Here is a 23348-nt window from a genome sequence, read left to right as displayed (position 1 = left end):
TAGCTACATTTGTTTAAATACTACAAGTCTCCTCTGCTGTCACGTTAAATGTGCTAGTTCCATTTTATTTTCTATTGAGACTTGATCAAACTTGAGTGTAGATTAAACTAAAATCCCATCGATATATGTATGCTTAAAATCCAAGCAAACAATACAGTATTAGTTATATGTAAGTTAAAAACAACAGGATTAATAAAAAACAATTTTATTTTATTTAAAAAATAACCCACCCCAACAGAGTTTCCATACCATCACATACAGAGCCAAAATAATATGCTTCCATGTCTTTTCATTCAAATCTATTGGGAAGTGCTATGACAAGGACTGTTCTTGATCAGTGGCTTCAATATTGCTTAGTCAGACAGTGAGGCTGTGTGAAGAGGAGTGGACTCTCCGGTGTCCATATGATGCATTTCCAGGGTGACTGCCATTTCGTCTCCCCCCTTTGCAAGGTGCTTTGTGGCTTCAGTGAGTGAAGAACTGCATCTGGTTTCAGTGGTACTGGAAAAAGCCCCCAGTCTGATTTTTCTTTTCTTTTCTTTTTTTAGCAAATAATGAGGGGTAAAACACTGGCCCCAACTGTGAAAGGCCTGGCAACTGGTGAGCCAAGATACATAACAGGTTATTATTATATATTTATATATACAAATCACCTTGGACACAAAGAAGGATCAGTAAAACGGCGTACAAAGGCATTTTGACTTTGCGAGTTAATAAACATGATTTCAAAATCAAACACATCTGATCTTTTGATCCCTTTCCGCTCAAAGGGGCTCTGACCATCAGACAAGATTTGAGGCGCTTAAAGGGCAACTGAGGTGGAATTTTGAGACCGTCTCCACAGTGCCCTCTTGAGGATACACTCTGACACTAGTCACAATATTCATAATAATGACAAAAGGAAAAAAAAAAAAGCAGTCTTTATAACCATAACAGGCAGTGGCGAGCACAAGGCTCCTACCTCTAAGGAAACCAAAATAAGGTGGCTCAGAATATCCAGTCATAAAAAATAATTACATGCATTTTTTTCACAAATCCAGAAAGTGACTAGATGTAAATGCAGGGCATATTAAGTAATAGTAATAGTGGCCCACCCTGTCCAATGTAGCAATCCCTTATCTGTGCCGCCCATGCACACAGAGCACCAATAGGGATTGGCTAACACAAGATACGGGATTGGTGCAGGGGATGCTGCAGGTGTGTGATGTTAAAAGTGAGAATAGACAGCAAGGATAGAATGTGATGATGGAAAGGGTTATGAGTGATAGTTTGACTTGGAGGGAAATAAGGGGACAAGTGCATTTGAAGGAGTGGGTCTCTACATGCTAAGAAAGAGACGGAGAAGGAAGATATGTGTGTGCTTCTGCTATTCAGGCTATGAGTTGTAAATGCCAGAGGGAAGAGCTTTGTGTAAAAATGGAGATAGGTGTGTACAGGTATGCAAAGAAGTGTGCGGGTTTGTAGTTTAGAGTGCACTGTGTGGCGTCACCTCTACTGATACATGTTGGAAGGTGCAGAATGATCAGAGCAAGGTCAATTGCTGAATGTGAGTTCAGCTTTGCAGCACTTAAGTGATCACAGACTTTATATTTGCCTGCATTCAAATCTAAAGAGGAGTGTTGACCTTGCCTATTGCCTTAGTTACCTATTTGTCCTGAAAGCTCTGCAGGTCTTGGTGTGAAAACTTCAAACTAGTCTGTGTCAAGCCTCAGGACAGACAAGTCTCACCATTTTGAAGTAAAATATATCAAGTAAAAAAAAAGAAAAAAAAAAGTGCCTCGTAAATCCTAAAAGAGCAATGCATACAGAAACGAAAGATTATCTTCCTGTTTAGGTGCCCCTTTTCAATTGGTTGGCATCACTTTTGGCTGGTTAATAATGCTGGTTTAGGTGCATGGGGTGCAAGTATATTTGATACACTGGAAAAAAAAAAGGTCCCTCTATTGTTATGCTAAGCTTGCCTCTATGGGCTAAATCTCTAAGGGACTGACCAATCAGCACAGAGAGTGCGGCAGGACTTCTCTCCTGTATCTACGATATGCTACACCTGCTCTTTCTGTCTGCTAATATAAAGACCAGAGGGCTAGCCTCACATGTACTAACAAAGTCTTTTGCAGGACAGGTGGCACCTACATGCTAACACTAAGTGCTAATGTACCATACCTCGGACTCCTCAAGGCAGTTTTAAAAAATAACATTATTCAAAAACATTTAAAACATGAATGTAGTTCATGACAACGATAAAATGATACATGTAAGTGTGCGTGCCCAGTACCACCCCTCTGGAGGATCCCCATACTAAGGGGCTTGGAACACTGGCATCCGGCATTCGGATGGGTAAAGAGGCAGCATCGTGATGGCAGTTAAGAAAGTTTTTTGTGATTTTTTTCTTTTCTTTTCATCGACTATTTCCCTCCCATCCGCATTGCATACTTACATACACAGGAGTGTGAAGGTAGCGTACAATACAAGTACATAATAATACCCACGTTTAAAAATTCTACATAAAAAGATCAATAGTCCCGGTAAAGTAAAAACAACAAAATTACAATAAAAATAATAATATTCATAACCGTTTGAGTGCATGAGGCTGTATAGTCTGCCTGTGATTTACAGGTGAAGGGCTTTTTTTTTCTTCTTGGATTTGGGTGAATAACTGGCAAGTCTGTGGAGTGTGTGTGATGGGTAGTCATTGGGAATAAGGGATGGGGATGAGGTGGTGGTGGGCCGTGCGCCCACTCAGGTAGAAATGAGGTGGGAAGGGTCGATGGTGGTGATGGTTGGTGTAGCTCAGGCGAAGTACATGGTCCTCAGGGTGTCGTGGTGAATCTGAACAGCTTTAGCCAGCGCCTGGGGGTCCCGACCGTTACTCTGACCAGACACGTGGCTGCCCTCGCCACTGCAGAGAGATGACAGGGAGACAAGTTGCAGAACAAAGATCAGCGACACTGTGATTATCGGAATACAGTTACCAATAGCACTCTCAAACTTGGGGTCCAAACCCAATGTGGGGTCAGTTTCTATGTAGACAGTGTTGCAGGACACAGTTGTATTAAGACTGATGTACTTTAGTAAATATGTTTTAAATATTTAACTGCTTGTTTACGACTGTGGTCATATTGTTTCTTTGGTCTGCTGTGTGTGCCCTGTGTTTTTTTCTGTTGTGTTCAATTTCACATGCAAATAGGTGTGTGCCATAGCCGTAAGAGGATTGGTGGAGTGGTTTCAGGCCCGAACCTGTGATTGGCTGCAGCTGGGGAAACCACCTGTTATAAGGAGTCAAGATGGCAGCCGCCGTTCCTCGTCCTCCTCATCTCCCAACCGGCCACACTTTTGCTTTGAGCAACTTTGGTTTAGATTACGTATTGTTGTGTTTGTTTAGTAAGGGTGGACGGCCAGGTGTGTTAATCTTGTTTTCTCCTGTTTTGTTAGTTAGGGAGGTAAGTCTTTTGTCATTCTTTTTGCCTTTTTGTTTGGTAGGTTAGTTTCTTATCTCCCAGTTTGAATTGCTTTGTTTGTTTGTTATTTTGGTGGTAGTCACCCTGAGGCTTAATATATCTATTTTATGTATATATTATCTTTCTTTGGAAAATAAATAAGTTTGTTGTTATTCAAACAAATAATAGTTTATGGCTATTTGGGAGACGGGGAAGATGGGGCCTTTTCATGTTGCGTCCTAGGCACCCCTAGAATGGGGCGTAACATGCTTCTAAAGACAGATCAGAGAATAAGGCCTACGGAACATTTCAAAATTACCCAGAACCGATTCCTCCCTAATTCTACTTTAAAAAAAAAAATAATAATAATAATTCCAATTGCTGTGGGTCCTGAGAATTTTGGTAAACAAAAACTGCCACCCAATCAGCATTTGAGAAATCCTGTGTTACATCTTCCATAGCCACACTAACCTGTCATGCTCTTTGTCCACCAGATGGTAGCGGGCGCGGAAGGCCACAAGACGAGCGTAGTAGGCTGGCGCAGGGATGGAGACTGAGCGGGTACAGCGCACGTACGTGTGGCACAACTGGTAAGTTAGAATCTGTAACTCATCAGCCGTGAAACGATTGTCGTCCCATAAGACGTAGTAATGAGACGGCCGGCTGGTACCCTGGAGACGGAGAGAAGGCAAAACAAATTACATGAAACATAATACGCTAAATAAAATCGTAAAACAACCAAATGCAATATGTAGGGTTTTAGGGTCATTCATTCACTCATTATAATCTAGTCAGAGCACTAAAACATAGTTTCTGTTATTACCTGTATGCCTGCATGGCTACACAGGTAGAAGTCAAACTCAAAGGGATGAGTGATGCTGGTGTCCACCGTAGTCCCTGCAGGAATATTCCCACTCTTCCCAATCTATCAACAACAAAAAATAATGTTTAAACATATGAAAACAAGTGACTATGAAAAAAATGAAAACTCATTTTAAAATGTGTTTGTAGAAAGCACACCCTTTCAGACTTGTCGGCACAGAAGAGGCGGGTGTGGTGGCGTTTCTGCACCACAATGTAGGTGATGCCTGGCTGATAGTCTTTCTCCAACTTGATGCACGCATCTCTGATGGCCAGGAGCTCGTAGTGGAGAATCTTCACACGAGACAATTGTTTATTAGCTCACTGATAAAAATCAATTTTACAGAAACATGCAAAAATGCACTTTGCCAACATCAAGTTAAGAAACAAGACATTTTTACATATTTGGGACAATCCAGATAATCCATCAAATGACTCACATCAGTTTCAACTACCATGTCGTCATATTACCTGGGGCAACTGTCCCTCAGGAACTCCATCTCTATAGAAAATGATCCTGGTGGGCTTGAACCGGGTCGACTTGTAGAACTGAATTAACAGTTCACGCACCATGTAAGACAAATCTTCAATGATTTCCTGCCTGGGTCTCTGGACTCGCACTGTGGCACAGTATCGGCTGGGATGAGCATCCATACTGCCTACCACCTGGAAGAGAGGGGAGTGACAGAGTTTAACATGGCACTGTGAGCAGTGGTGATTTGATTCCCGCTGGTAACACATGAGCAAAAAGTGCATTGGGTATTCTAAGGTGCTTTGCATTAAGTCATCCATCAAATGTATGATGGACAAACAAAGAACATCTTGTTTGATCCTAATCCACTGTTATCAGTCATTAGTCCCTAAGGTGTATGTTGGTACATTAACATCCCCTAGAGGCCGCCACTACGAAGTGTGGGAGGCTCAACATCAACCTTTTATTTTTCTTCCCTCAAATTGTTGTACTGCACTGTCTAAAAAATCATACTTTTTCACCAGTTTTCTAATTTCAGAAGGAACAAGACTGGTCCACTCTCCTCTCCAATCCTCTCGCGCGTTTGTAATAATTTTTAGGCAACAACACAGCCAACCACAGCTGAGGTCAAGGGCGGACAAGTATTGATGTAATTTCCTTTTTGAACGTGATTCAGTGATGAGCCATTTGTTTCCCTTAATCCCTCACTAACTCCTCTCTTACTGCTTTTTTTTTTTCGTTCAGCCTCATTTGTCTATCCGAGTCTAAACGAAAAGTCAGATTGACTGCAGACTGCGGTTTCTCATGAGATGGACTTTCAAAGCAGGGCATTTGCCAGTGACAGACAGACCTTTTATTGTCTGTAGACACGGACATTTGTCTTGCAATACAAGCTCCAACAATTACAACAGACCAACCTAAAGACAAAAAGCTAAAAACATATAGGCATCAAAAAATAAAAACCTAAATAGATAATTAATATGAGGGGTCTTAAAAAAAGAGTGGTCTTAAATAGCCGTAAATATATAGATGAAAGTGGGGGGGAACTATCACTTCTTTGCCCTCCCGTGTTGATTCAGCAGAGATATTGATAGAGGAAAAAATGCATCGAAAAAGAAACAAAACCAAGCACTTCTACGGTCCTTGAGGCTAAATTGATTAAGTGTTATGAACTGCCTGAGAGTACACAGTACTTATTAAAGCTGTAAATTAGGGTGGTAACTAATTATGTGTTTTGATGAAAATGCCAGAATTAAATTACAAATCCCCAAACTACCAGAACTCAAGGTACTAAATTCATCTTGTCTATCAGACAAAAAACATAATAAAATTTCCCCATTTCTATTGTGCATTCTGCTACCATAACAGTCAAATTAATAATAAACACTCCCATATGAGCTGAAAGTAATGACATTTGCACTACAGTGTTTTGACTAACTTTTTGTCTGTGTTAAAGATTAAAAAGGTGGTAAAGCTCTTCTGCCTCAAACATACTATTTATGGCTTTGGGTTTATTCTTTAACCAGCAACGCCGTGCACCATGGTCACTCAGTGCCACTGTCACCAAGCAACCACGACCATGAGCTTGCTTTTCTATGACATCTTGACATCATCGGCATTATTTACATGACCTTGTTGCTTTTTTGATTTGCCTATAAAAAGGAGGGGCCATGCCAACACAGCATCTGGATTGCCAGCAGAGACACCACACTACACTGTGGCAATTATTAACAATTATTTCGATTTATTTATTTTTTTCCCCACTTGATACAACTACAGTATACACTTTTAGATAATGTTTTATGGCTTTAAAAAAAAGAATTGAAAAAGAGATTGTTGGCCACCGTCCTTTGTTCTTAAAAGAAAACTATTCACCAGATATAGTTTTGATCCACTTTACGCCATCTGTATGTCGGCGCTGACACAGGGCTGCTGTGTCCAACACAAACAGCAGCAGTGGACAGAACCTGCCTGACATTCATGCTTATCAATTCTGTGAAATTAATTACTTTGACTTTGGAATTTACAACAAGTGGCAGCCAAGTGCCTCAGACTGCTGTTCCCCTTTTCATACTCAAATAACCCCCCAACGGTATTGAAAGAAAAATACTTTTCTCAAACTAGAAAGTCAATATTTTTCCCCCACAAGTGGCCTGACTTTGTGTGACATGCAATAGTTGCCCATTTCCTTTCCTTTTCCTAAGATTGTGTTCAAGTTCACCTAGTGTTGTTTAATAAAAGGCGTTATTTCTGAGACTTACAGCAGTAATGGAGGGCTTCTTGCCATCTCCAGCAGGGGGGTGCGTGACGTCTGCTCCCAGGAAGATAACCGGCTGCTGAAACACTGCTGACCTGAGAGTGCAAATGGACGAGGACATGCAAATTAAACTTGCTCATAAAGGCAACGTGGGGTTGCTTTTAAAGAGTTAGCTACTTCTAATTGACTGAAAGCCGATAGATCCCTAAATGTAAAAAATTTAATAAATAGAAAATTCAAAGAATAAATCAAATAAAAAAAATAAACTTTTTTTTAAGATAATTTGAATTCTATGGTTTAACAGTGACATATATGGAAATATGCAATCCAAGGTCTTATATAGACAGCATCGACCTGTGACAGTAGTATTACATGAATGGATTACGTGTGTGTGTGTGTGTGTGTGTGTGTGTGAGAGAGACAGACAGAAGTACTATTAAAATTCTTAGTGCTGTCCTCCTGCCGTAAATGTAAAACTAATTCAAAAGCAGCCCAAACAAAAGCTCACCGTTGGTGAGGCACCAGGATGTTGTTGATGCCTCCCAGCTTCACATTGATCTTGAGGCATAGGTTGGAGAGGGTCTGAGGTGACGTCTTCACCACATTCTTCACCTGGACACACTGCGTGGCCATGCCCAAGAGGGTGTCTCCCACACGCTTTACCTCGGCTAAAGGGGACAGTTTAGAAATGGGACATGAAGGACACCATGACGATAAACGACTGAGGTATCATTTTGTCCAAACCGAGTGTATATCTAAGAAGAAAAGGAAAAAATAGCCTACCATAGACAGGGGTTTTTCCTGGCAGAATGACAATGATGAGCTGCAGTCCCGAGTAGGTGTTCTTCAGGTGTCTGAACATGGGCTCCACGCTGTCCGCTCCCTGGGCGTATTTACAGAAACATGGCTGGCCCTGGATGGGCATCCCAGCATCCTTAGAGATCTTACGCAGCTGGTCTGTGAAGTTCCTGAAAGGAAACCAGATTAGTTGAGACAAAATTCAGCAAGCTAAGGCATGTGTATTGCTAAGGAAATGTATCCCTGCTCATCAGGACATATTAGTGATTATATTATAAAGAAATGAATCACTGTGTTTGAGATGCCAAATGTAGGCTGAATATGGCGTTGCGGATGCAAATTATTTTCCTCTCGCCAGCAGCTTAATCCAGATTGGTCTAGTGACTTACCGCTATTAAATGCAAAATAGCCAAAGAGTGTTATGGGGGAAATGATTTCATTCCTCCCAAAAAAATGTATTTCCACTGTTACCACTCATTCGTACTTACTTGAGCACCTCTTCTCTGCACTGTTTCTGGGGGGCAAAGCAAGCAATCGCCCACACTTTGATCTCGATGCCGTTATAAAACTGCTTCCCCCTCATGTCCCACACTCCCTGGTTGGGGGTTGCTATGGCACGGTTCTGTTGAAAAATAGGACAAGAGGGGAGAAGGTTTAAATCAGGTCACATCTACCGCAAAATTGTGTGTGTGTGTGTGTGTGTGTGTGTGTGTGTGTGTGTGTGTGTGTGTGTGTGTGTGTGTGTGTGTGTGTGTGTGTGTGTGTGTGTGTGTGCGCGCGCGCGCAACTGAAGGATTTTAGATGCAGTGTCCATTCAGACTCTATCAAAACTCACAAAAACTGTGCTTTTAAATAATAAATGAACCACGTATTACCCGTCCTCCATACTGCAGGATAGGGGGTGGAAGCACCCTGCCCGTCACCTCAGCCATGTCATCTTTCACCTTGATCCCAAACTCCTGGATGTACGGGTCTAGGTTGAAGTTAGCATTCTTCATCTGTAAAGAGTAAAGGATATCCATCATATCTCACGGTCTCTGTGTCTTACACTATAAATTACTGAGTCAGACATTCATATATACTCTGTTAGGTCAGCTGTGTGACCTCCACCCACTAGTTGTCTCTACAACTCACCAGCCTGCTGATCTCCTCTTGTCTGTCGGGTGCGGAGCGAGCTGTGGCTTTGATCATAGTGGAGGTCTGATTATCTGTCAGCTTCTTGATGCATCGTTGACCTGCTACAATGTTACACACCTGCGACAAATAAATCCAGAGTCATTAGGGGGTAAACATTGGTTACTCACATGTACTAATCCTGGATGTATCTCAAAATAGTGTGTGTAAGTCAGTGCACATGGTGTTATTACATATGAACACTCTTTATTGGTTAAATCTTGAAATGATAAGATATCGAACCCTTCCTCACCTCCAGAGGCAGGTAGGTGTGCTTCTGCTCTTGCCCCACCTGTAGGCAAGGTAGGTGGGGGTATTTTAGCTGCAGGTTGTACTTCTGCTTGAAGTACTGGGCCACTGTACATTCTACTGTCTGCCCACTTTCGAGCTGGAGGGGAAACCTGGTGGAAAAGACACAAAATAAAAAACGTGAATTACTGTAGGAGCTGGTACTAAGATGAAGAAGCTGCCTTTGCTGTAATGAGTTGCACAATATTTTTGAGTGGATATAACCCAGCATGATCATGAGTGTGTGGCGTATTAGTGACCTTGTACCAACAAATGTCACTCTGTCATCGCAATGCACCACTGGCCAGCAGCTCCTGATTTGCTGATTCATCCAGGTTGACGTTAAAATGCTAACGTATGACGTATAACGTTTGACCAATAGACTTAAACAGGTTGATGCAGCAATTGTTATTTTCTCTTTCTGTCTCAATCTGTCAAACAACTTAAAGTGGCCATATTATGCTCATTTTCAGGTTCATAATTGTATTTTGAGGTTGTACCAGAATAGGTTTACATGGTTTAATTTTCACAAAACATTGTTGTACTGCACATTGCTGCAGCTCCTCTTTTCACCCTGTGTCCAGGCCTCTGTTTTAGGTACAGAGTGAGAAAATGCACTGCTGTAACATCTTTGTTGGCAGTCGCATGTGCAGTAGCTAGGGAAGGCTCACAATTTGCAACTTGCTGTTTCTCTAACTGCAGTCAGTACAAGGCAGGATTAGCCGGGAGACTTCTTCTAAATGATGGCGCACTGTCAACTTTGCGTGGAATACCTGCAGAAGAGGGACACGTAAGTAGTTCTTTTGTAGATTATGGTGAATTTGTGTGTGTTGTAGCAGTGTTTTGCCATTGAGAACGAGGGGGCTAACCGCTATCATGCTAGCATGGTTTAGCCCCCTCGTTTCGGCTAGTGACGTAGACAAACCGTGCAGATTTTGAACAGGTGTTTTTTTCAAAGTTTGTATGCGTGTGGAAGCACCAGAGACACAAAATAACACCCCAAATCCCAGAAAAAGTGATTTTTTTTCCTAATAGGGCACTTAATAATTTGGGATAAATACTTTATTTATATAGTTTATATAAGAGGAACCTTTGCTAATATTTCAAAATAGGGGGTTTCCACTACACAAACTTCCCTGGAGATTGAGAACCTTTTTGAGGAAATCAGAAACTTTGCCAGTGTTGGCAGGAGCTAGAGATTAATATAGCTCCTCTAGGAGAGTTCCAGGTGCAAAGAACGAGCCAAAAAAAAGAGAGTCAGATAAGGAGAGACAGAGGGAGAAGTGGTTGAGGGGGCCAGTGAGTGACAATGAGTAAACAAGAGAGACAAAAATAAATACCCATAAAACACTCAGCAGAGTGTCAACTGTGGAGACAGGCGAAACAAGCTACAGGATGGTCGGCAGGATCTACGGCAAACTGGTTATTCACATCTAAGCAGATTATTCAAATCCATAGAGGCAATTTTGGGGATATCTTAATGTATACAGATAATAAATGGGTGTATTTGATAATGTACGGTAATTCAGTACTGTCTGCGTACTTACGTCTGGTGGCTGGCAGGTCGCCGGGTGACGTTGCATACACGATACTTCCTCTTCATTTGGCCACAGTGGGTCACCTCCACCTTCAGGCCTGGTAATGCCAACAAGAAGTGGCGTTAACAAGAATGAACACAAACAGACACAGAAAGACAGACATTATAATTATGAGTAATCGGAAGAGCTTCTTGTGAAATAACATAACACCACAATTAGGGGTGTAAATCACACATATGATCACGATACAAATATTAGATTGATTCTTTGGACAACGATACAATATTAACTGATATAACAAAGTCTGCCACGACACCACTTCGATTCGATTCAAATCAGGGGCCTGCGAGCGATGTGAGTTGATACATAAGCCAATTTAACACAATCAGTTACATGTACGTTATATGTATTTATAAAAAGAAACTAAAATATGATGCATAAATTTCATTACCAAGCTTTTCCAGACTTTTAATTAAAAACAAACTACTCTTTTTTTTTTTTTTTAACTGAAAGAATAATTGTAAAAGTGGGAATTTCAAAATAAAGGCGCATCTAAAAGATGACAATACGTATCGATGTTTTGACTTTGTATCGATAATAGATTGTTGATGATTGAATCGATATATCGATCCAAATCGATGTATCATCACACCCCTAACCACAATAAACGCTAAAAGGGAAATGTTGCTGATAACATTATGTCAGTAACTTGTGTATAAGGTCTAAAAAGAGTTTGCCAGGTATGAGCAAAGAATCTTTAGACCGAGGCATGAAGGTGTACATTTATTTTCCTGTTCAGGGCTTCTCATGGAGTGTTTGAAAGGCCCTTTCACACTAGTAGCCCACCTTTAATCTCCTTGGTGAAGCGGACCCTTTGCGAGTCAGTGAGAGTCTTGGGCTGCTCGTCGATATTGCGAATGTCCAAAACTTCACACATGAACTCAATTACAGGCTGGGCTTTGTAGAAGGCCGTGGCGGACACTAGAGGGAGACAGAGCAACAATAAGTCCATACAGGTCAGAGAAGAGCAACTTAACACAGGGTCCATGGACGCCCACAACTTTTATTAGCCTTTACATCGCCATTTAAGGCATTTATCAGAGCAAACATTTATGTTCCAAGCAGCCAATAGAAGCTTGTATTTATGATATCATATCGTTATTATAAAATCATATAATTAGTGGTTTCAAATCCTCTTTGGTCTCTGAGTAAATGTTCTCCATTTCTGACCCCCCCTGTTTCTGCCCAGTCATGCAATGTCAGTAAAAGACAATGAGATCACTGACTACACACACTCAAGTCACTTCAGTGACTCACCATCAATGTTAAGCATCATCTTCCACATGGCGGGGCGCACAGACTGGTGGAAGCCAAACCAGACTTCCCTCCCCCCACCCAGTGGGTGGTAGTATCCTTCAGGTGGGGAGAAAAATGAACGGCCCACTGGAGTGTACCTAATCGGAAAAGATGGAAATGATGAATGTGCAAAAAAAAGACTTGATACAAAGCATGACCTCAGCGTGACTTCATATCCAATGAAGTTGTCGTCTCATGTCAGAGGTTTCAGAAGAGTCAACTCTTGAAACTGTTAGAACAAAACAAAAACAAAAACTGCAAAGAAAAACACCACAACAGGAGTTATGAGGAACTGGGCTCTATTTGTCTGAAAACAGAGAAATAGAATTAGGTAACGGCATTAGCACTGAACTGACAACTTTTTTGTCCATTTTTAGGTCAAGTACTAAAAGCCAGTTATCGTTATTCTCCTGCACAGCATTGTTCAGGGGACACTTTCACACAGGTCTCCGCTAACAGCTATTGTTTAGTCACTCTGACCCCTGGAGCTATGACGGTCTGATGTATGTGAAGGGAACAACCCAGTCAACCTGGCTAAGCTGCACTCTTATAACTTGGCAAACTGACTATCCAATCGGCTTTTAAGATGTACATGCAAAGAACTCTTAGAAAGAACTGATTATCTCACTAAAGTAGAACTTTACAGAGGTAGGGGTGTGGCAGTATGTGTAGGTATGTGTGTTTGTGTCTGTACTGGTGTAACTTAAGGGAGAAAGGGTTCCTGTGGTGTACCTCATAGAGGCCAGGTGGCGCATGGCCACGTCAAGGGCTTGAACCGAGTCGAGGGGGACCTGCAGCCGACCACTGACCAGAGTCTCCTGCAGCAGGCGCCATGACACTTTGGCCAGCCAACGGATGGACACCTTGAAGATTCGGTCTTTGCCCTCGCCTGGAATGGTTACCTCAAAATCCACCTGGAGAAATAGAGGACAGAAAGGACAGACACAGAGGGAAGAGGTAAAGAACAAGGCTGCAGGAGAAAGAGAATAACCAGAAATTGAACGAAGGTGGACTATTAGCAAGTAAAGCCAATTATCTGGCTGTGCAGAAACCCTGTGTACCAGAAACCCTGTGGTGTATATTTACAGGGACAGATACGAGAAGGCTATTGATCTTCTAATCTAACGCTCTGCAAGAAAGCGAATAAGCTAGCGATATTCCTTCAAGATCACAAATAACAGAAAGCAGAATCCTTTGTACTCAACACATTAAAACTAGACGTCTCCATCCAGACAGTAACATCGTTCCATAAAACAGTAGGTGTTTGTGGTTGTTGTGAATACTGGGAGAGACATATGTGCTCTGTAGGAGATAAATAACGCTTTCTTTCTTTCTTTTTTTTCACACAACTCTTCTTCCCCTGGAGAAATAGTGTAACTCCTGTTCGGACAGGTCGGAAGATTGACTTTATTGATCCCTGAGGAGAAATTTGTCAGTTGGTTAGTTGTAACAGTGTAAAGCACATCCACTGCAAACATCTACCTTCTCACTCCCAATAGGAAGTGCTAGCACCGTGTAGATGTTCTTCTTTCCGTCATACACTGGCTTCCTGTCGCCAAAGAGCTGGGGCTTGAAGTGTTGCACCATGTATTCCACCACCTCCCTGTAGGAAGAGACACACACAGTATGGGATTAACATGCAGAACAGAAATGCAAAAGAGACCCTGCTCTGCCCAATTAAACCCATCGCCTCATCAGGATGCTCTATTGTGATGGCGGGGCAGTGGGGGTAAGAAGTTCTTAAGATGATAGAATATTGATCAAGCAGGATGCAGCTGTTGGGTGCAATATGTCATGGTCACAGGGGGAGAGGCAAGGACAAAAAGAGCGAGGGAGTGGGCGGGGGGCCACCTTTCAATGCACGGTGCCTTGGCCTTCATAAGTGTGGGGGATGAGAAGTTGTTCTGAAAAGAAAAGGTCAAAAAGGGCTCGACCTTTGCATACCTTTGTCTCGAGCCCTAAAACCAAAAGAGAACCTCGCTGAACGTTAGAGAAGGTGGTAAACGCGTGCAACTTTCAAGAATTCTTCTTTTCTGAGCGAAAAACTATTCAATTACAAATTACTGATTTGTTCAATTGTTTCTTGTTCACATCCTTGTTAACTGGGAAGACAACAAAGCTCAAGCCCCCCCCCTTAATGTGCACACTCTTGTCTTTCTGCTAATTTAAATAAAAGTTGTTCAAATCAAAAAAAGAATGTTATACTGTATGAGGCCACTAGTATTAATTAAGTCAGGGCTGTTTTAATAGACAGAATAAAAAAAGAATGTCAAGTTCTTCCTTTCAGGTTTTGAGAAAAGTAATGAATTGGTCTTTAAACATGCAAAAGTCTAAGTAAAGTTTTCAACAATAAAGGCTTCCCCATGTTTGTATAATAACATATGGCACTAGATTGAAAGACTCTATTCTAACCATTTTACACTGGATCTTATTATATGATTATTGATTATTCTCTAAAGGGCCAAGGCTAGTAGTCAGCCACACTGGACAGTAAACTTGAGAGTTCATGGATTGGGCTCGTGCCTAGACACTGACAAAAGGTTAGCATATATATATATAAAAAATATTCCTGCTTCTACTGTCCCTGATACCTGACACGTTTCCACACAAAAGGACAACAGTTGTATCTTGTTGACAGCCACCTCATAGTGTGACACAACAATCTTAGTCGAAAGCAGAGGAAAGTATTGTAAAGGGGGAAATGGCATTCATGCCTTCATAGAAGGGTAAAATCTAATGTATCAAACATGGCATGACGATAGAGCCCGACCGATATATGCCAATATTAGGCATTTTCCAAACTATCGGTATCGGCATTTATAATGGCCGATAAATGAATATTTAAAAAGAAAATTTAAACTGACGAAACACCCTTCAACCGTGTTATGAGTGTTGGCGTTGCATAGTTTATCCGGCACTCTACAACGTCCCTGTTGGCAACACTTGTGTTTTAAATTTCATATCTAAGTTTGGAATTTTAATACATTTTATTCATCAGAACTTTAATATATTTTGATGTTCCTCTGTTCTGTTGTGAGAATAAAACAAACAAGTTTATTTTTATAACTGCATTTTTATATCGGCTTTTTAAATCACCAAATATTTGTATCGATATCGGCCTTAAAAATCCTTTATCGGTCTGGCTCTACATGACGAAACATCTGTATTGTGTGGCATGTTGCCATTTCACCTCAAAGGCAGACAAGACAGTCTTTTTTTTTTTTAAGGAACTGGCTCTCTGGAGAGCCATGACAAAAGTAGGAATATGCTGTCTGTCATGCAGACAGACAGCATATTCCCCCCCTGAATTTTGGAATACATGTTTATGTACTGTTTGTTGCTTGGATTAAAGTAATAAATACGACAAATCATAACCACGGCAGCTCTTTTATGTTTTTAATTTGTTACAGCTGGAAAATAAAAATGGATGGGGCCCGTAAACACTGTCTAGGGATTAATAGTTTCATGAAAAAAAAAAAATGAAAAAAAATACTAAAGCTTGCAAATATGTAGCAAGTTACATAGCAATCTACACTAGCCTAAATAGTTAAAGGGAAGCTAAAGGAAGGCTGTCTCTTCACAATGAACAAAATACCTTTTAATAAACCTGCTCCATTATCATTTTTTGTAAGATGCCTTTTTTGCTCCTGCATCTTATTACAACGTTGATTGGAAAGCCACTCACAGTAGGTTTATTCTACTTAATAATATCATAGAACCCTTCAGTGACTTTATCTAGATTTTGACATAGCCACCCAACACAAGGGCTTCTGCAAGCACACTGAAGCATTAACACCAGCCAAGGTAAAAGGGTCAGTTAAGTTAAATTCACTTTTGACTCCACCATCTGTCCAGTCCGGTGACTCGGGCAAAGTGACTGCAGGAGGAGAAGGCCTCCTACTGCTTAATATAATCTAAAACCCATCAGTACTTAAGTATTTCATTTTTGCCACTGCTTTTCAAGGACTGACGAGGACTCACACTGGGTATGATTTTCACAGAGGCTTTGTCTTCAGTATAAAGCAAAGGATAAAATGTAATCTAAAGTTTGAAAAATGCGTTTCATTGCCTAAAATATCAAAAGCAGGTCACAAGGTACAGCCTTTTTGCCCCAAATTTGCTATATGACTACATATCTACTTATACCGCATTTCAATCAAATATTTGTTTTCCTACATAACAGTCAGAGCTGCATGGTGCAAACATAACCCACTTTAAAGCTAGTAAGACCAATACATGTAAGGCATGCTTGAGAGTTGAAGAGCTCTGCTTTAGCTACCACAGATATATTTTTATTATTTTCCCCACACAAAAACATGGTAATCAACATGTAAAAAATAAATAAACAGTTGAAGAATTACATTTAAATCCCAGTTGCATTGTTCATGTTGACAGTAGCTGTTGTTGCTGCCTCCTGAAAAGTGATTACAAGTGACTGTTGGGCTTTCATTATCCAATTTCAAACAGTTCAACACTGGAGACATTTCAGCTGCTTGTTGACTTCTCAAAATCCATGCCTTTCTGCCACAAGTTTATAACTGCTTATGACACTTGACAACTGCCAAGTACTGATCTTTCAGATTCATGGGGTACATCAGAAATGAAGGTGTAACCACAGTCTTCACATGTCCTATTACCTGTTGACTCTCCGTGGGCACTTGTCTGGCTTAATGTCCACCTCATAGTGAAAGACGTCCATCTTTGGGATCTCGACCTCAAAGTAGTTGGCCAGCAGCTTGATGGGCTTGCCCACGGTACCCATGCCTGGCCGGCGGGGGGCATGGAACACCTGCTGCAGAGGTGGGGGGAAGGCCCCCATGGGCACTGGACAGATATGGGATGGGGAGCCATCGACAAGGGCAGGTGACAGAAAGGAGGAGGTTCAGAGCAAAGAGGGTAGGAATGAGGAAGGTGGATGTGCACAAAGCAACAGTGAGAGCAGAAAATGAGCAAGGCAAAGCAGAAGAAGGACATAGGCAAAGCAGGCACGCATGGGATGAGGAACGGTCAAGTGAGGAGGTGGCAAAGGAAGTGGTTGTGAGCAGAAGAGGGCAAGAAATGTGGCATAAACCGGGAAGGAAGCATGGGCAGGGGCCAAGAGGACATGATAGCGGACACCAGAGTGAGTGGCAGGAACAGGAAGACAGGAAGAGGGAAGATAGGAAAACAGAGCAATGATTAGAATGGAAGAGTTAAGCAGCAAAATGTGCATTTGGGGCCAGGGAGAGGGAAAGGTATGTTATATAAGTGGAAAGATAAAGGATGAGGGAGGAGAATATTGACAAAGCATAAGGAAGAGGAGGAGAAACAACCAGATAAGGTCAAATGAGGATGGACAATGGAGAGAACAGGGAGGATGGTAGAAATAGAAATGATGGCGAGGAAAGAAAAGGAATACGTTAGAAAAAAAACTTTATTTATGTAGCAAAGTGTGATTTTTGAAGATGATTTTTTGAGCTTCAGTTTGGTTGTGCTTCTGATCACATCCCTGCTATACAGACTTCCAACAATGATGATAATCGATAGACAAAACAATCATTTTGAAGATGTCACAGAGGGCTCTGGGAGCGCATGATGAAATGTTCCACTATTAACTTGACATTTTATATTGACCAATTGATTCATCAGTTAATTGAGAAAATAATTTATAGATTATATTGATTGTTGATAATGAAAATAATCATCAGTTGCCCTAAACATATTTTGCACACTCAAAATAAGTCTCATTTCTGAAAATGTATATTGTATAATGTAGGTCTAATCTAGGCAGTATTTCTCTGGCAGAAGAAGTAACAAGTAGTCCACGCAGCATACACTAATTAGTGACTATAGGTGTCCGTACTAGCATCATGTCTTAAAAACAAGTCTGAGCTGGTCAGGAGGTCTAATACAGAGAGGGTCCTAGACTGGGTGCTATAGATGTGAGGCTAGCTGTGACTCCTGCCTGAGAGGGGCCCAGTGCTTTAACCTCTGGGTCCCCAGAGAACAGCCCTCCTTCACCACAACAAAGACCCCAGCTGCCCTGCTCCTCCATCTCACACACACAAACACACGGGTGTACGACAGAGGAGCGCCCTTGCTTCGGCGAACACACACCCTCATATACACACACACACACACACACACACACACAGGTCCCCTGATATCCATGACAATGCTGTGTTGCCGTGGTGTCTCCATGGTGAGGCTGGGAATGTGGAGGGGGCCCCCTGTGTGTGTGTGTGTGTGTGTGTGTGTGTGTGTGTGTGTGTGTGTGTGTGTGTGTGTGTGTGTGTGTGTGTGTGTGTGTGTGTGTGTGTGTGTGTGTGTGTGTGTAGGGCTGTTGGAAGAGATAGGAGGAGGCAGGGTACTGCTGTGGTCATGCTGAAGAGACCTTTGCCTTTTTGGTCTTGCACTGAGCATGTTCACACATCGGGCCAAGGCGCCTGTTTATCCCAAACTGGAAAGGCCCCGCTTTAAATAGCTGCTCTGGAAATCCTTGGGTCAAACATACCACTCAATCATATGTTCACTAAGCCTTCAGAAAATGCCAAACTGACAGGAAGAGTAGCATTAGCCATAAAACACAGAAAGATGCTCTGTGCTTAGTGTGTGCTGCGTGTGTCTATGTGTAGAATCACACTTCACTACAACACCATAAACACAGACGTATGTTGACCACACATACTACATGTGCAAAAATACATGTGTGTGAATACGTGTCTAAAGTGAGTTGTGATTGTTGCACACTCACACAATGACACACACACACACACTTCACCCTCGTGCCAGTGAAGGCAGATGGTGAGAAGCGGAGCCAGCGCTTTCACATATCCCAAGACAATAGCAGTCTTTTCCGAGCAGCCAGACTTAAAGCAGAGCTTTGGAGCTGCATCATAACATGAAGACACTCACAACTTACTGTCTTTACTATGACGTAACAAGCAATAAGCCTATGTCACATGGGATATTACTACTTTAAAGTCATATCTGAGGGAACACGTAAATGTTTTTGCGCACTATATTTTTGCTCATTATTAGCCACTTGGCAAATTTGCCCATTTCATGATCCTTTGGTGAGATCTGCAGTACAACCAACTTTAAGCCCTTTTTAGGCATCCTACTAGACGGCAGTAATAGCAGTTCTCTAGTGTAGCTAATGATAAAGGATGAGGGCTACCGAAAATAAATGCAAGTGCGTTGAATTTGAAAGAATCTATCACAATGAAATTAGGCTTTAAAATCTTAAAATAGAGAACAGAAGTCGATTTGTATTGGGAGAGCCCTTCCCTCATCAGAAGATCACAACAGGCCAAGTACATGAATGAGAAGGAACAGACAAATATGCATTGTTTTGGCTCTCTGGATAATTGGCTGTTGACCATAAGCTAAACATGGCAATCAGCTCAATCTTGGAAAATAACACATTGAATAATAATCACACTTCAAAACACAAAAGCAGACTTTGAGATGAGGGGGCCCCAAGGACCCTTCCCCCAACCTAAAAAATAAAAACAAGCCTATTCAACTGATTTCAAGGTTCAGTGTCTGGACTGACAATGTAATTTCAATCTCAGGCCTAAATTTGTACAAATAAAGAGCAGCCTGAATATATCCAAAGAGGTTTCAGAAATAGTTAACAGGGTCTATGAGGTCACAACACCACCTCTTTAAAACATTCAATATATAAATCCTGCCTTGCAAAAGTACAAGACAGATTCAAGGCTGATTTGTAAATGCCAGGGTTCAATAGGTGGACTTTAGACCTTGGCATAACGTCAAACTCTACCTAGTTTGTGTTTTAATTAGCCGCCTCCGCACCTCAGTGTCATCCAAGAAAACTGCTAAATAAAGATTATCACTGGCACTGATCAGCACTAGCTGTAAATCTGAAGCACGCAGAGCGAAACCCCACATACAAATGCAATGCATAATGCTTCTCAGTCTTTCCAAGTCTAAAAACACGTTCTGTCAACTCTTAACAGCAGATGCACAGATATAACAATTGAGGATTCGTTTTGGTTCAACATAAATAAATAATCTGTCTCTGCAGACGTTAGGCCTGTGTCCCTAATGTGCGCATGTAATGTAAGCCTAGGTGTTAAACACTTTAGACAACCTGAACAGTGATAACCTGTCAGTGAAAAGATAGGCTGGTCTGATGTGTGGGGTGTGCAGCCAGCTGCTGCTGCTGCTGCTGCTGCAAGGCGGGCTTCACCTCGTCCCTCCTCATCCAGATTCCCACGACCCCCCCTGCCCTCGCGCATGGCTTAGGATATTGTCAGCATTCCCACAGGCTTGTCTACAGCTATAAACCTGGATAAATAATAACGTTCTCTACAAAGTGGTGGGCATGCAGACTGCAAGAGAGCCCCCTCCATCTCCCACTCTCTCTTCTGTACACGTTGCGATGCAACAGACTGGGTTGTCACCAAGCCTCCTTCTACATCCCCGTGACGCTAAGGCTAGGCTACAGTGCCCCTTTTTTCCCCCAACTGCAGAATAACTCAGGTATCCGAATTGATAACATGTGAAACCAGTCAAGTAAAAAAATAAAAATAAACCTACCAGCGCCAGACGGTCCCGGCTCCATCCCATTCACTTAGCCGCGCGGGTACAAGCTAGCTTGTCCGGGGTGCTGTGGCCAAACCGCCGGCCCCTTCAGGCTGGAAGCGTCTCAGACTTCCAGCCCCCTCCTCTCGGCGTGTTAGTCTTCTCCTTGCTCGGTGTACCCCCGCCCCCTGCCCCTGCCCCTGCCAGAACCCCCCAGACCCGCAGAGGAGTTGAGGCTAACGGCGATAGCTGATGCTTGTCTGCCCGTTGACCCTGGAGGTAGTAACGTTAGAGCTGGAGGGCGATACTATCTTATTTCTGACCACTGTTCCTCTGCGCTGCGCTCCCTCCCGGCGCCGTTATTTGGCCGATTGTCCGCGGCGCTGTGATTGCTCGTCGGTCTGTTGTGCCCCTACTCACCGTTTAAGCAGGATTCTCCAGCGGAACAAAAAAGGGCCAGCCCCTCCTCACCCCCCAAAAATCTGAAACTTCTTCTTTGCCATTAGAAAGTGCAAAGGAACTGTTGATGAACTTGCTGTCACACCCCAGAGGTTGAAGGCGGAACTACACTGCAGATATGCAAATATAGGCAAGTGTCACTTAAGACCATAGACTGTATAAAACAAGACCCATTGTCTTTTTAAAATAAAGAAATAAGACATTGTGAAATTAGTAATCATAACTGCACAAAAAAATAACCACAAAAACATAAAAAACATTAAATTGTGAAATAATTCAGGACATTTTAAAACCTTAATGTACTGCAGCTCAGTAATTTGTGTTAGAATTGTCTTCTCTCAAAGTTTGAATCTATAGGCTTAAAGCTTATTTGAATAACCTAACTTAGCTACTTGAATTTTGTCATTGAAGAAATCTACTTTGCGTATTTTAGCAGCGTAATATTGTTTTTAATCCTTTAATCTATTGTTTTTGTGTGTTTTGTTACCTGTACAGATATATAGACAAAACTAAACATTTGTTTTTAGACCTAAGCCATCCATAGGTGATGGATGTTTCTGCTATTGATATTTATCCAACAGATCCTTCACTGTCTCCATTGGCAACTCATCCTTCATCTCATGGAGTTCGCCAAAGTTCTATATACTTGGTCACATCTTTTCTTCATCTATATGGTGTAAGTGTTGGGACATTACCCTGAAGCGTAACTCCTCTCTTCAATTTAGTACGTTTACATGCATACTAACTAAAACTAACTAATATTCCACTATTATTCCGAATAGGCCTATGATAATATTCTGAATTTGATTCAGGTCATGTAGGCTAAACAGCATATTCCGTTTCGATATTCCGAATAAGGCCTTTTTCCAAATTTAGCATTTTCAGATTAAGACATGTGGGATATGCCGGTATACTCTGGTTTCAGAGGCATTCTTTGTATACAGCGCATTCGGAATATGCGTTTTAATCAGGGGTTTTACCGCAGTTTGTAACAGTTTACGGCCTGTTTGCGGCTTACAGTCAGCCCTGTCAGTGAGTCCGTCCCTTATATACTGTCTATCGTCCGTCCGGCTAGCAAAATTACGAATCCCACTATGGCCACGCCAAGACCCGGTGTCAGTACCCGATCCATTCCACTGGCACGATCCGTTCTGCGCATGTGCAAGATGACACGTATGCCATGATGTATGCGCAGATGATAATACTGTTTTACGACCTGCCCAATCTGTTCCACGCTAGCCTCTACCGGGATAGCTAACAGCTAATTCGGCTAACCGCTAGCCGACAGCCTTCAGTCTAAAATAACGCATGCGCAGAACGGACAGCTAGATTTGGTCTAAAATAACGTTAAGTCAAACATAATGGGAAAAGCAGGCTACAGCTAAATTAAGACTTTACAGTAATAACAATAAAGACAAGTATTGAGTGATTGTATTTTAAATGAACACAAGTAAAGTAGAATTGACGTAACAGCTGTTATATATGTTAAAGTTTATTTTCAAGTTTTATTTTGAGGGTCTTTTAAAGTTTACATGCTGTTTCAGCTAGCGGTTAGCCGAATTAGCTGTTAGCTAAACTAACGTTAGCTTCCCGGTGGAGGCTAACGGCAGACTGCTATAATCATCTAGCGGTCCGCCGAATTAGCTAATAGCTAACAGATTGAACAGATTGGTTAGTGTCGTAAATCCTCGTACCACAGCACATGCGTGAACATCTTGAGCATGCGCAGAACAGATTGTGCAGGTGGAACGGATCGGGTGCTGACACCCACCCTATGAAGCAGCTCGATTGGTTGGGGTTAGGCATTTGACCTCGAGTGGTTAAGGTTAGGGTTAGGGGATTGGTCAGGGGATAGGACCTGTACATGTAAGCGTGGACGCCTGGCCAATAGTAGTGTGTGAATGCTATTGAACGGCGGGTCTTGGCATGGCCATAGTGGGAAAATAAATAGCGTGTCCGGCTACAGTAGAGATGCATGCTCAAAAGATAAGAAACACAGTTAGTTTTAAACATTATAAAAAGACTTGGATATCAACAGGTTTTTAGATATGCGCAAACACTGCAACGCCAAACTTTTCAAGAGGTGGTTGAAGGAATGAAAGAGGGATGCTGTGTTAGCACGGTCCAACAAGTTCGCCACCACTGGTAAACTTTGAATATTATGTGCATGTTAATAT

The 23348-nt window shown here is 41.9% G+C and overlaps 1 protein-coding gene and 1 long non-coding RNA gene across 3 annotated transcripts; one reads left to right on the top strand and one right to left on the bottom strand.

Annotated features, from left to right (window-relative positions):
* Positions 1 to 189: 189 nt before the first annotated feature.
* On the bottom strand, positions 190 to 21214 carry ago1 (argonaute RISC component 1). Of its 2 annotated transcripts, none has more exons than XM_039804991.1 (19): positions 20728 to 21214; positions 16818 to 17004; positions 13663 to 13783; positions 12913 to 13094; positions 12142 to 12278; positions 11671 to 11805; positions 10834 to 10921; positions 9252 to 9399; positions 8960 to 9079; positions 8701 to 8823; positions 8314 to 8447; positions 7811 to 7995; positions 7536 to 7695; positions 7032 to 7122; positions 4770 to 4964; positions 4458 to 4592; positions 4261 to 4362; positions 3909 to 4108; positions 190 to 2899 (listed from the first exon to the last, which is right to left on the bottom strand). In XM_039804991.1, the coding sequence occupies exons 1-19, from the start codon at positions 20750 to 20752 to the stop codon at positions 2791 to 2793; spliced, it is 2577 nt and encodes an 858-aa protein (XP_039660925.1). In that variant the 5' UTR covers positions 20753 to 21214; the 3' UTR covers positions 190 to 2790. The 2 variants fall into 2 exon arrangements, with proteins under 2 accessions (XP_039660925.1, XP_039660926.1); XM_039804992.1 differs by having other exon boundaries at positions 21133 to 21206.
* LOC120561772 lies at positions 3327 to 10013 on the top strand. The gene is made up of 3 exons (XR_005639654.1): positions 3327 to 3440; positions 3932 to 4027; positions 9989 to 10013. It is a non-coding gene; the product is annotated as an uncharacterized LOC120561772 (long non-coding RNA).
* Positions 21215 to 23348: the final 2134 nt, after the last annotated feature.

This window comes from Perca fluviatilis, chromosome 7, assembly GCF_010015445.1.
Source record: "Perca fluviatilis chromosome 7, GENO_Pfluv_1.0, whole genome shotgun sequence".
Lineage (NCBI taxonomy): Eukaryota > Metazoa > Chordata > Actinopteri > Perciformes > Percidae > Perca > Perca fluviatilis.
This window is presented reverse-complemented; position numbering and strand designations above follow the sequence as displayed.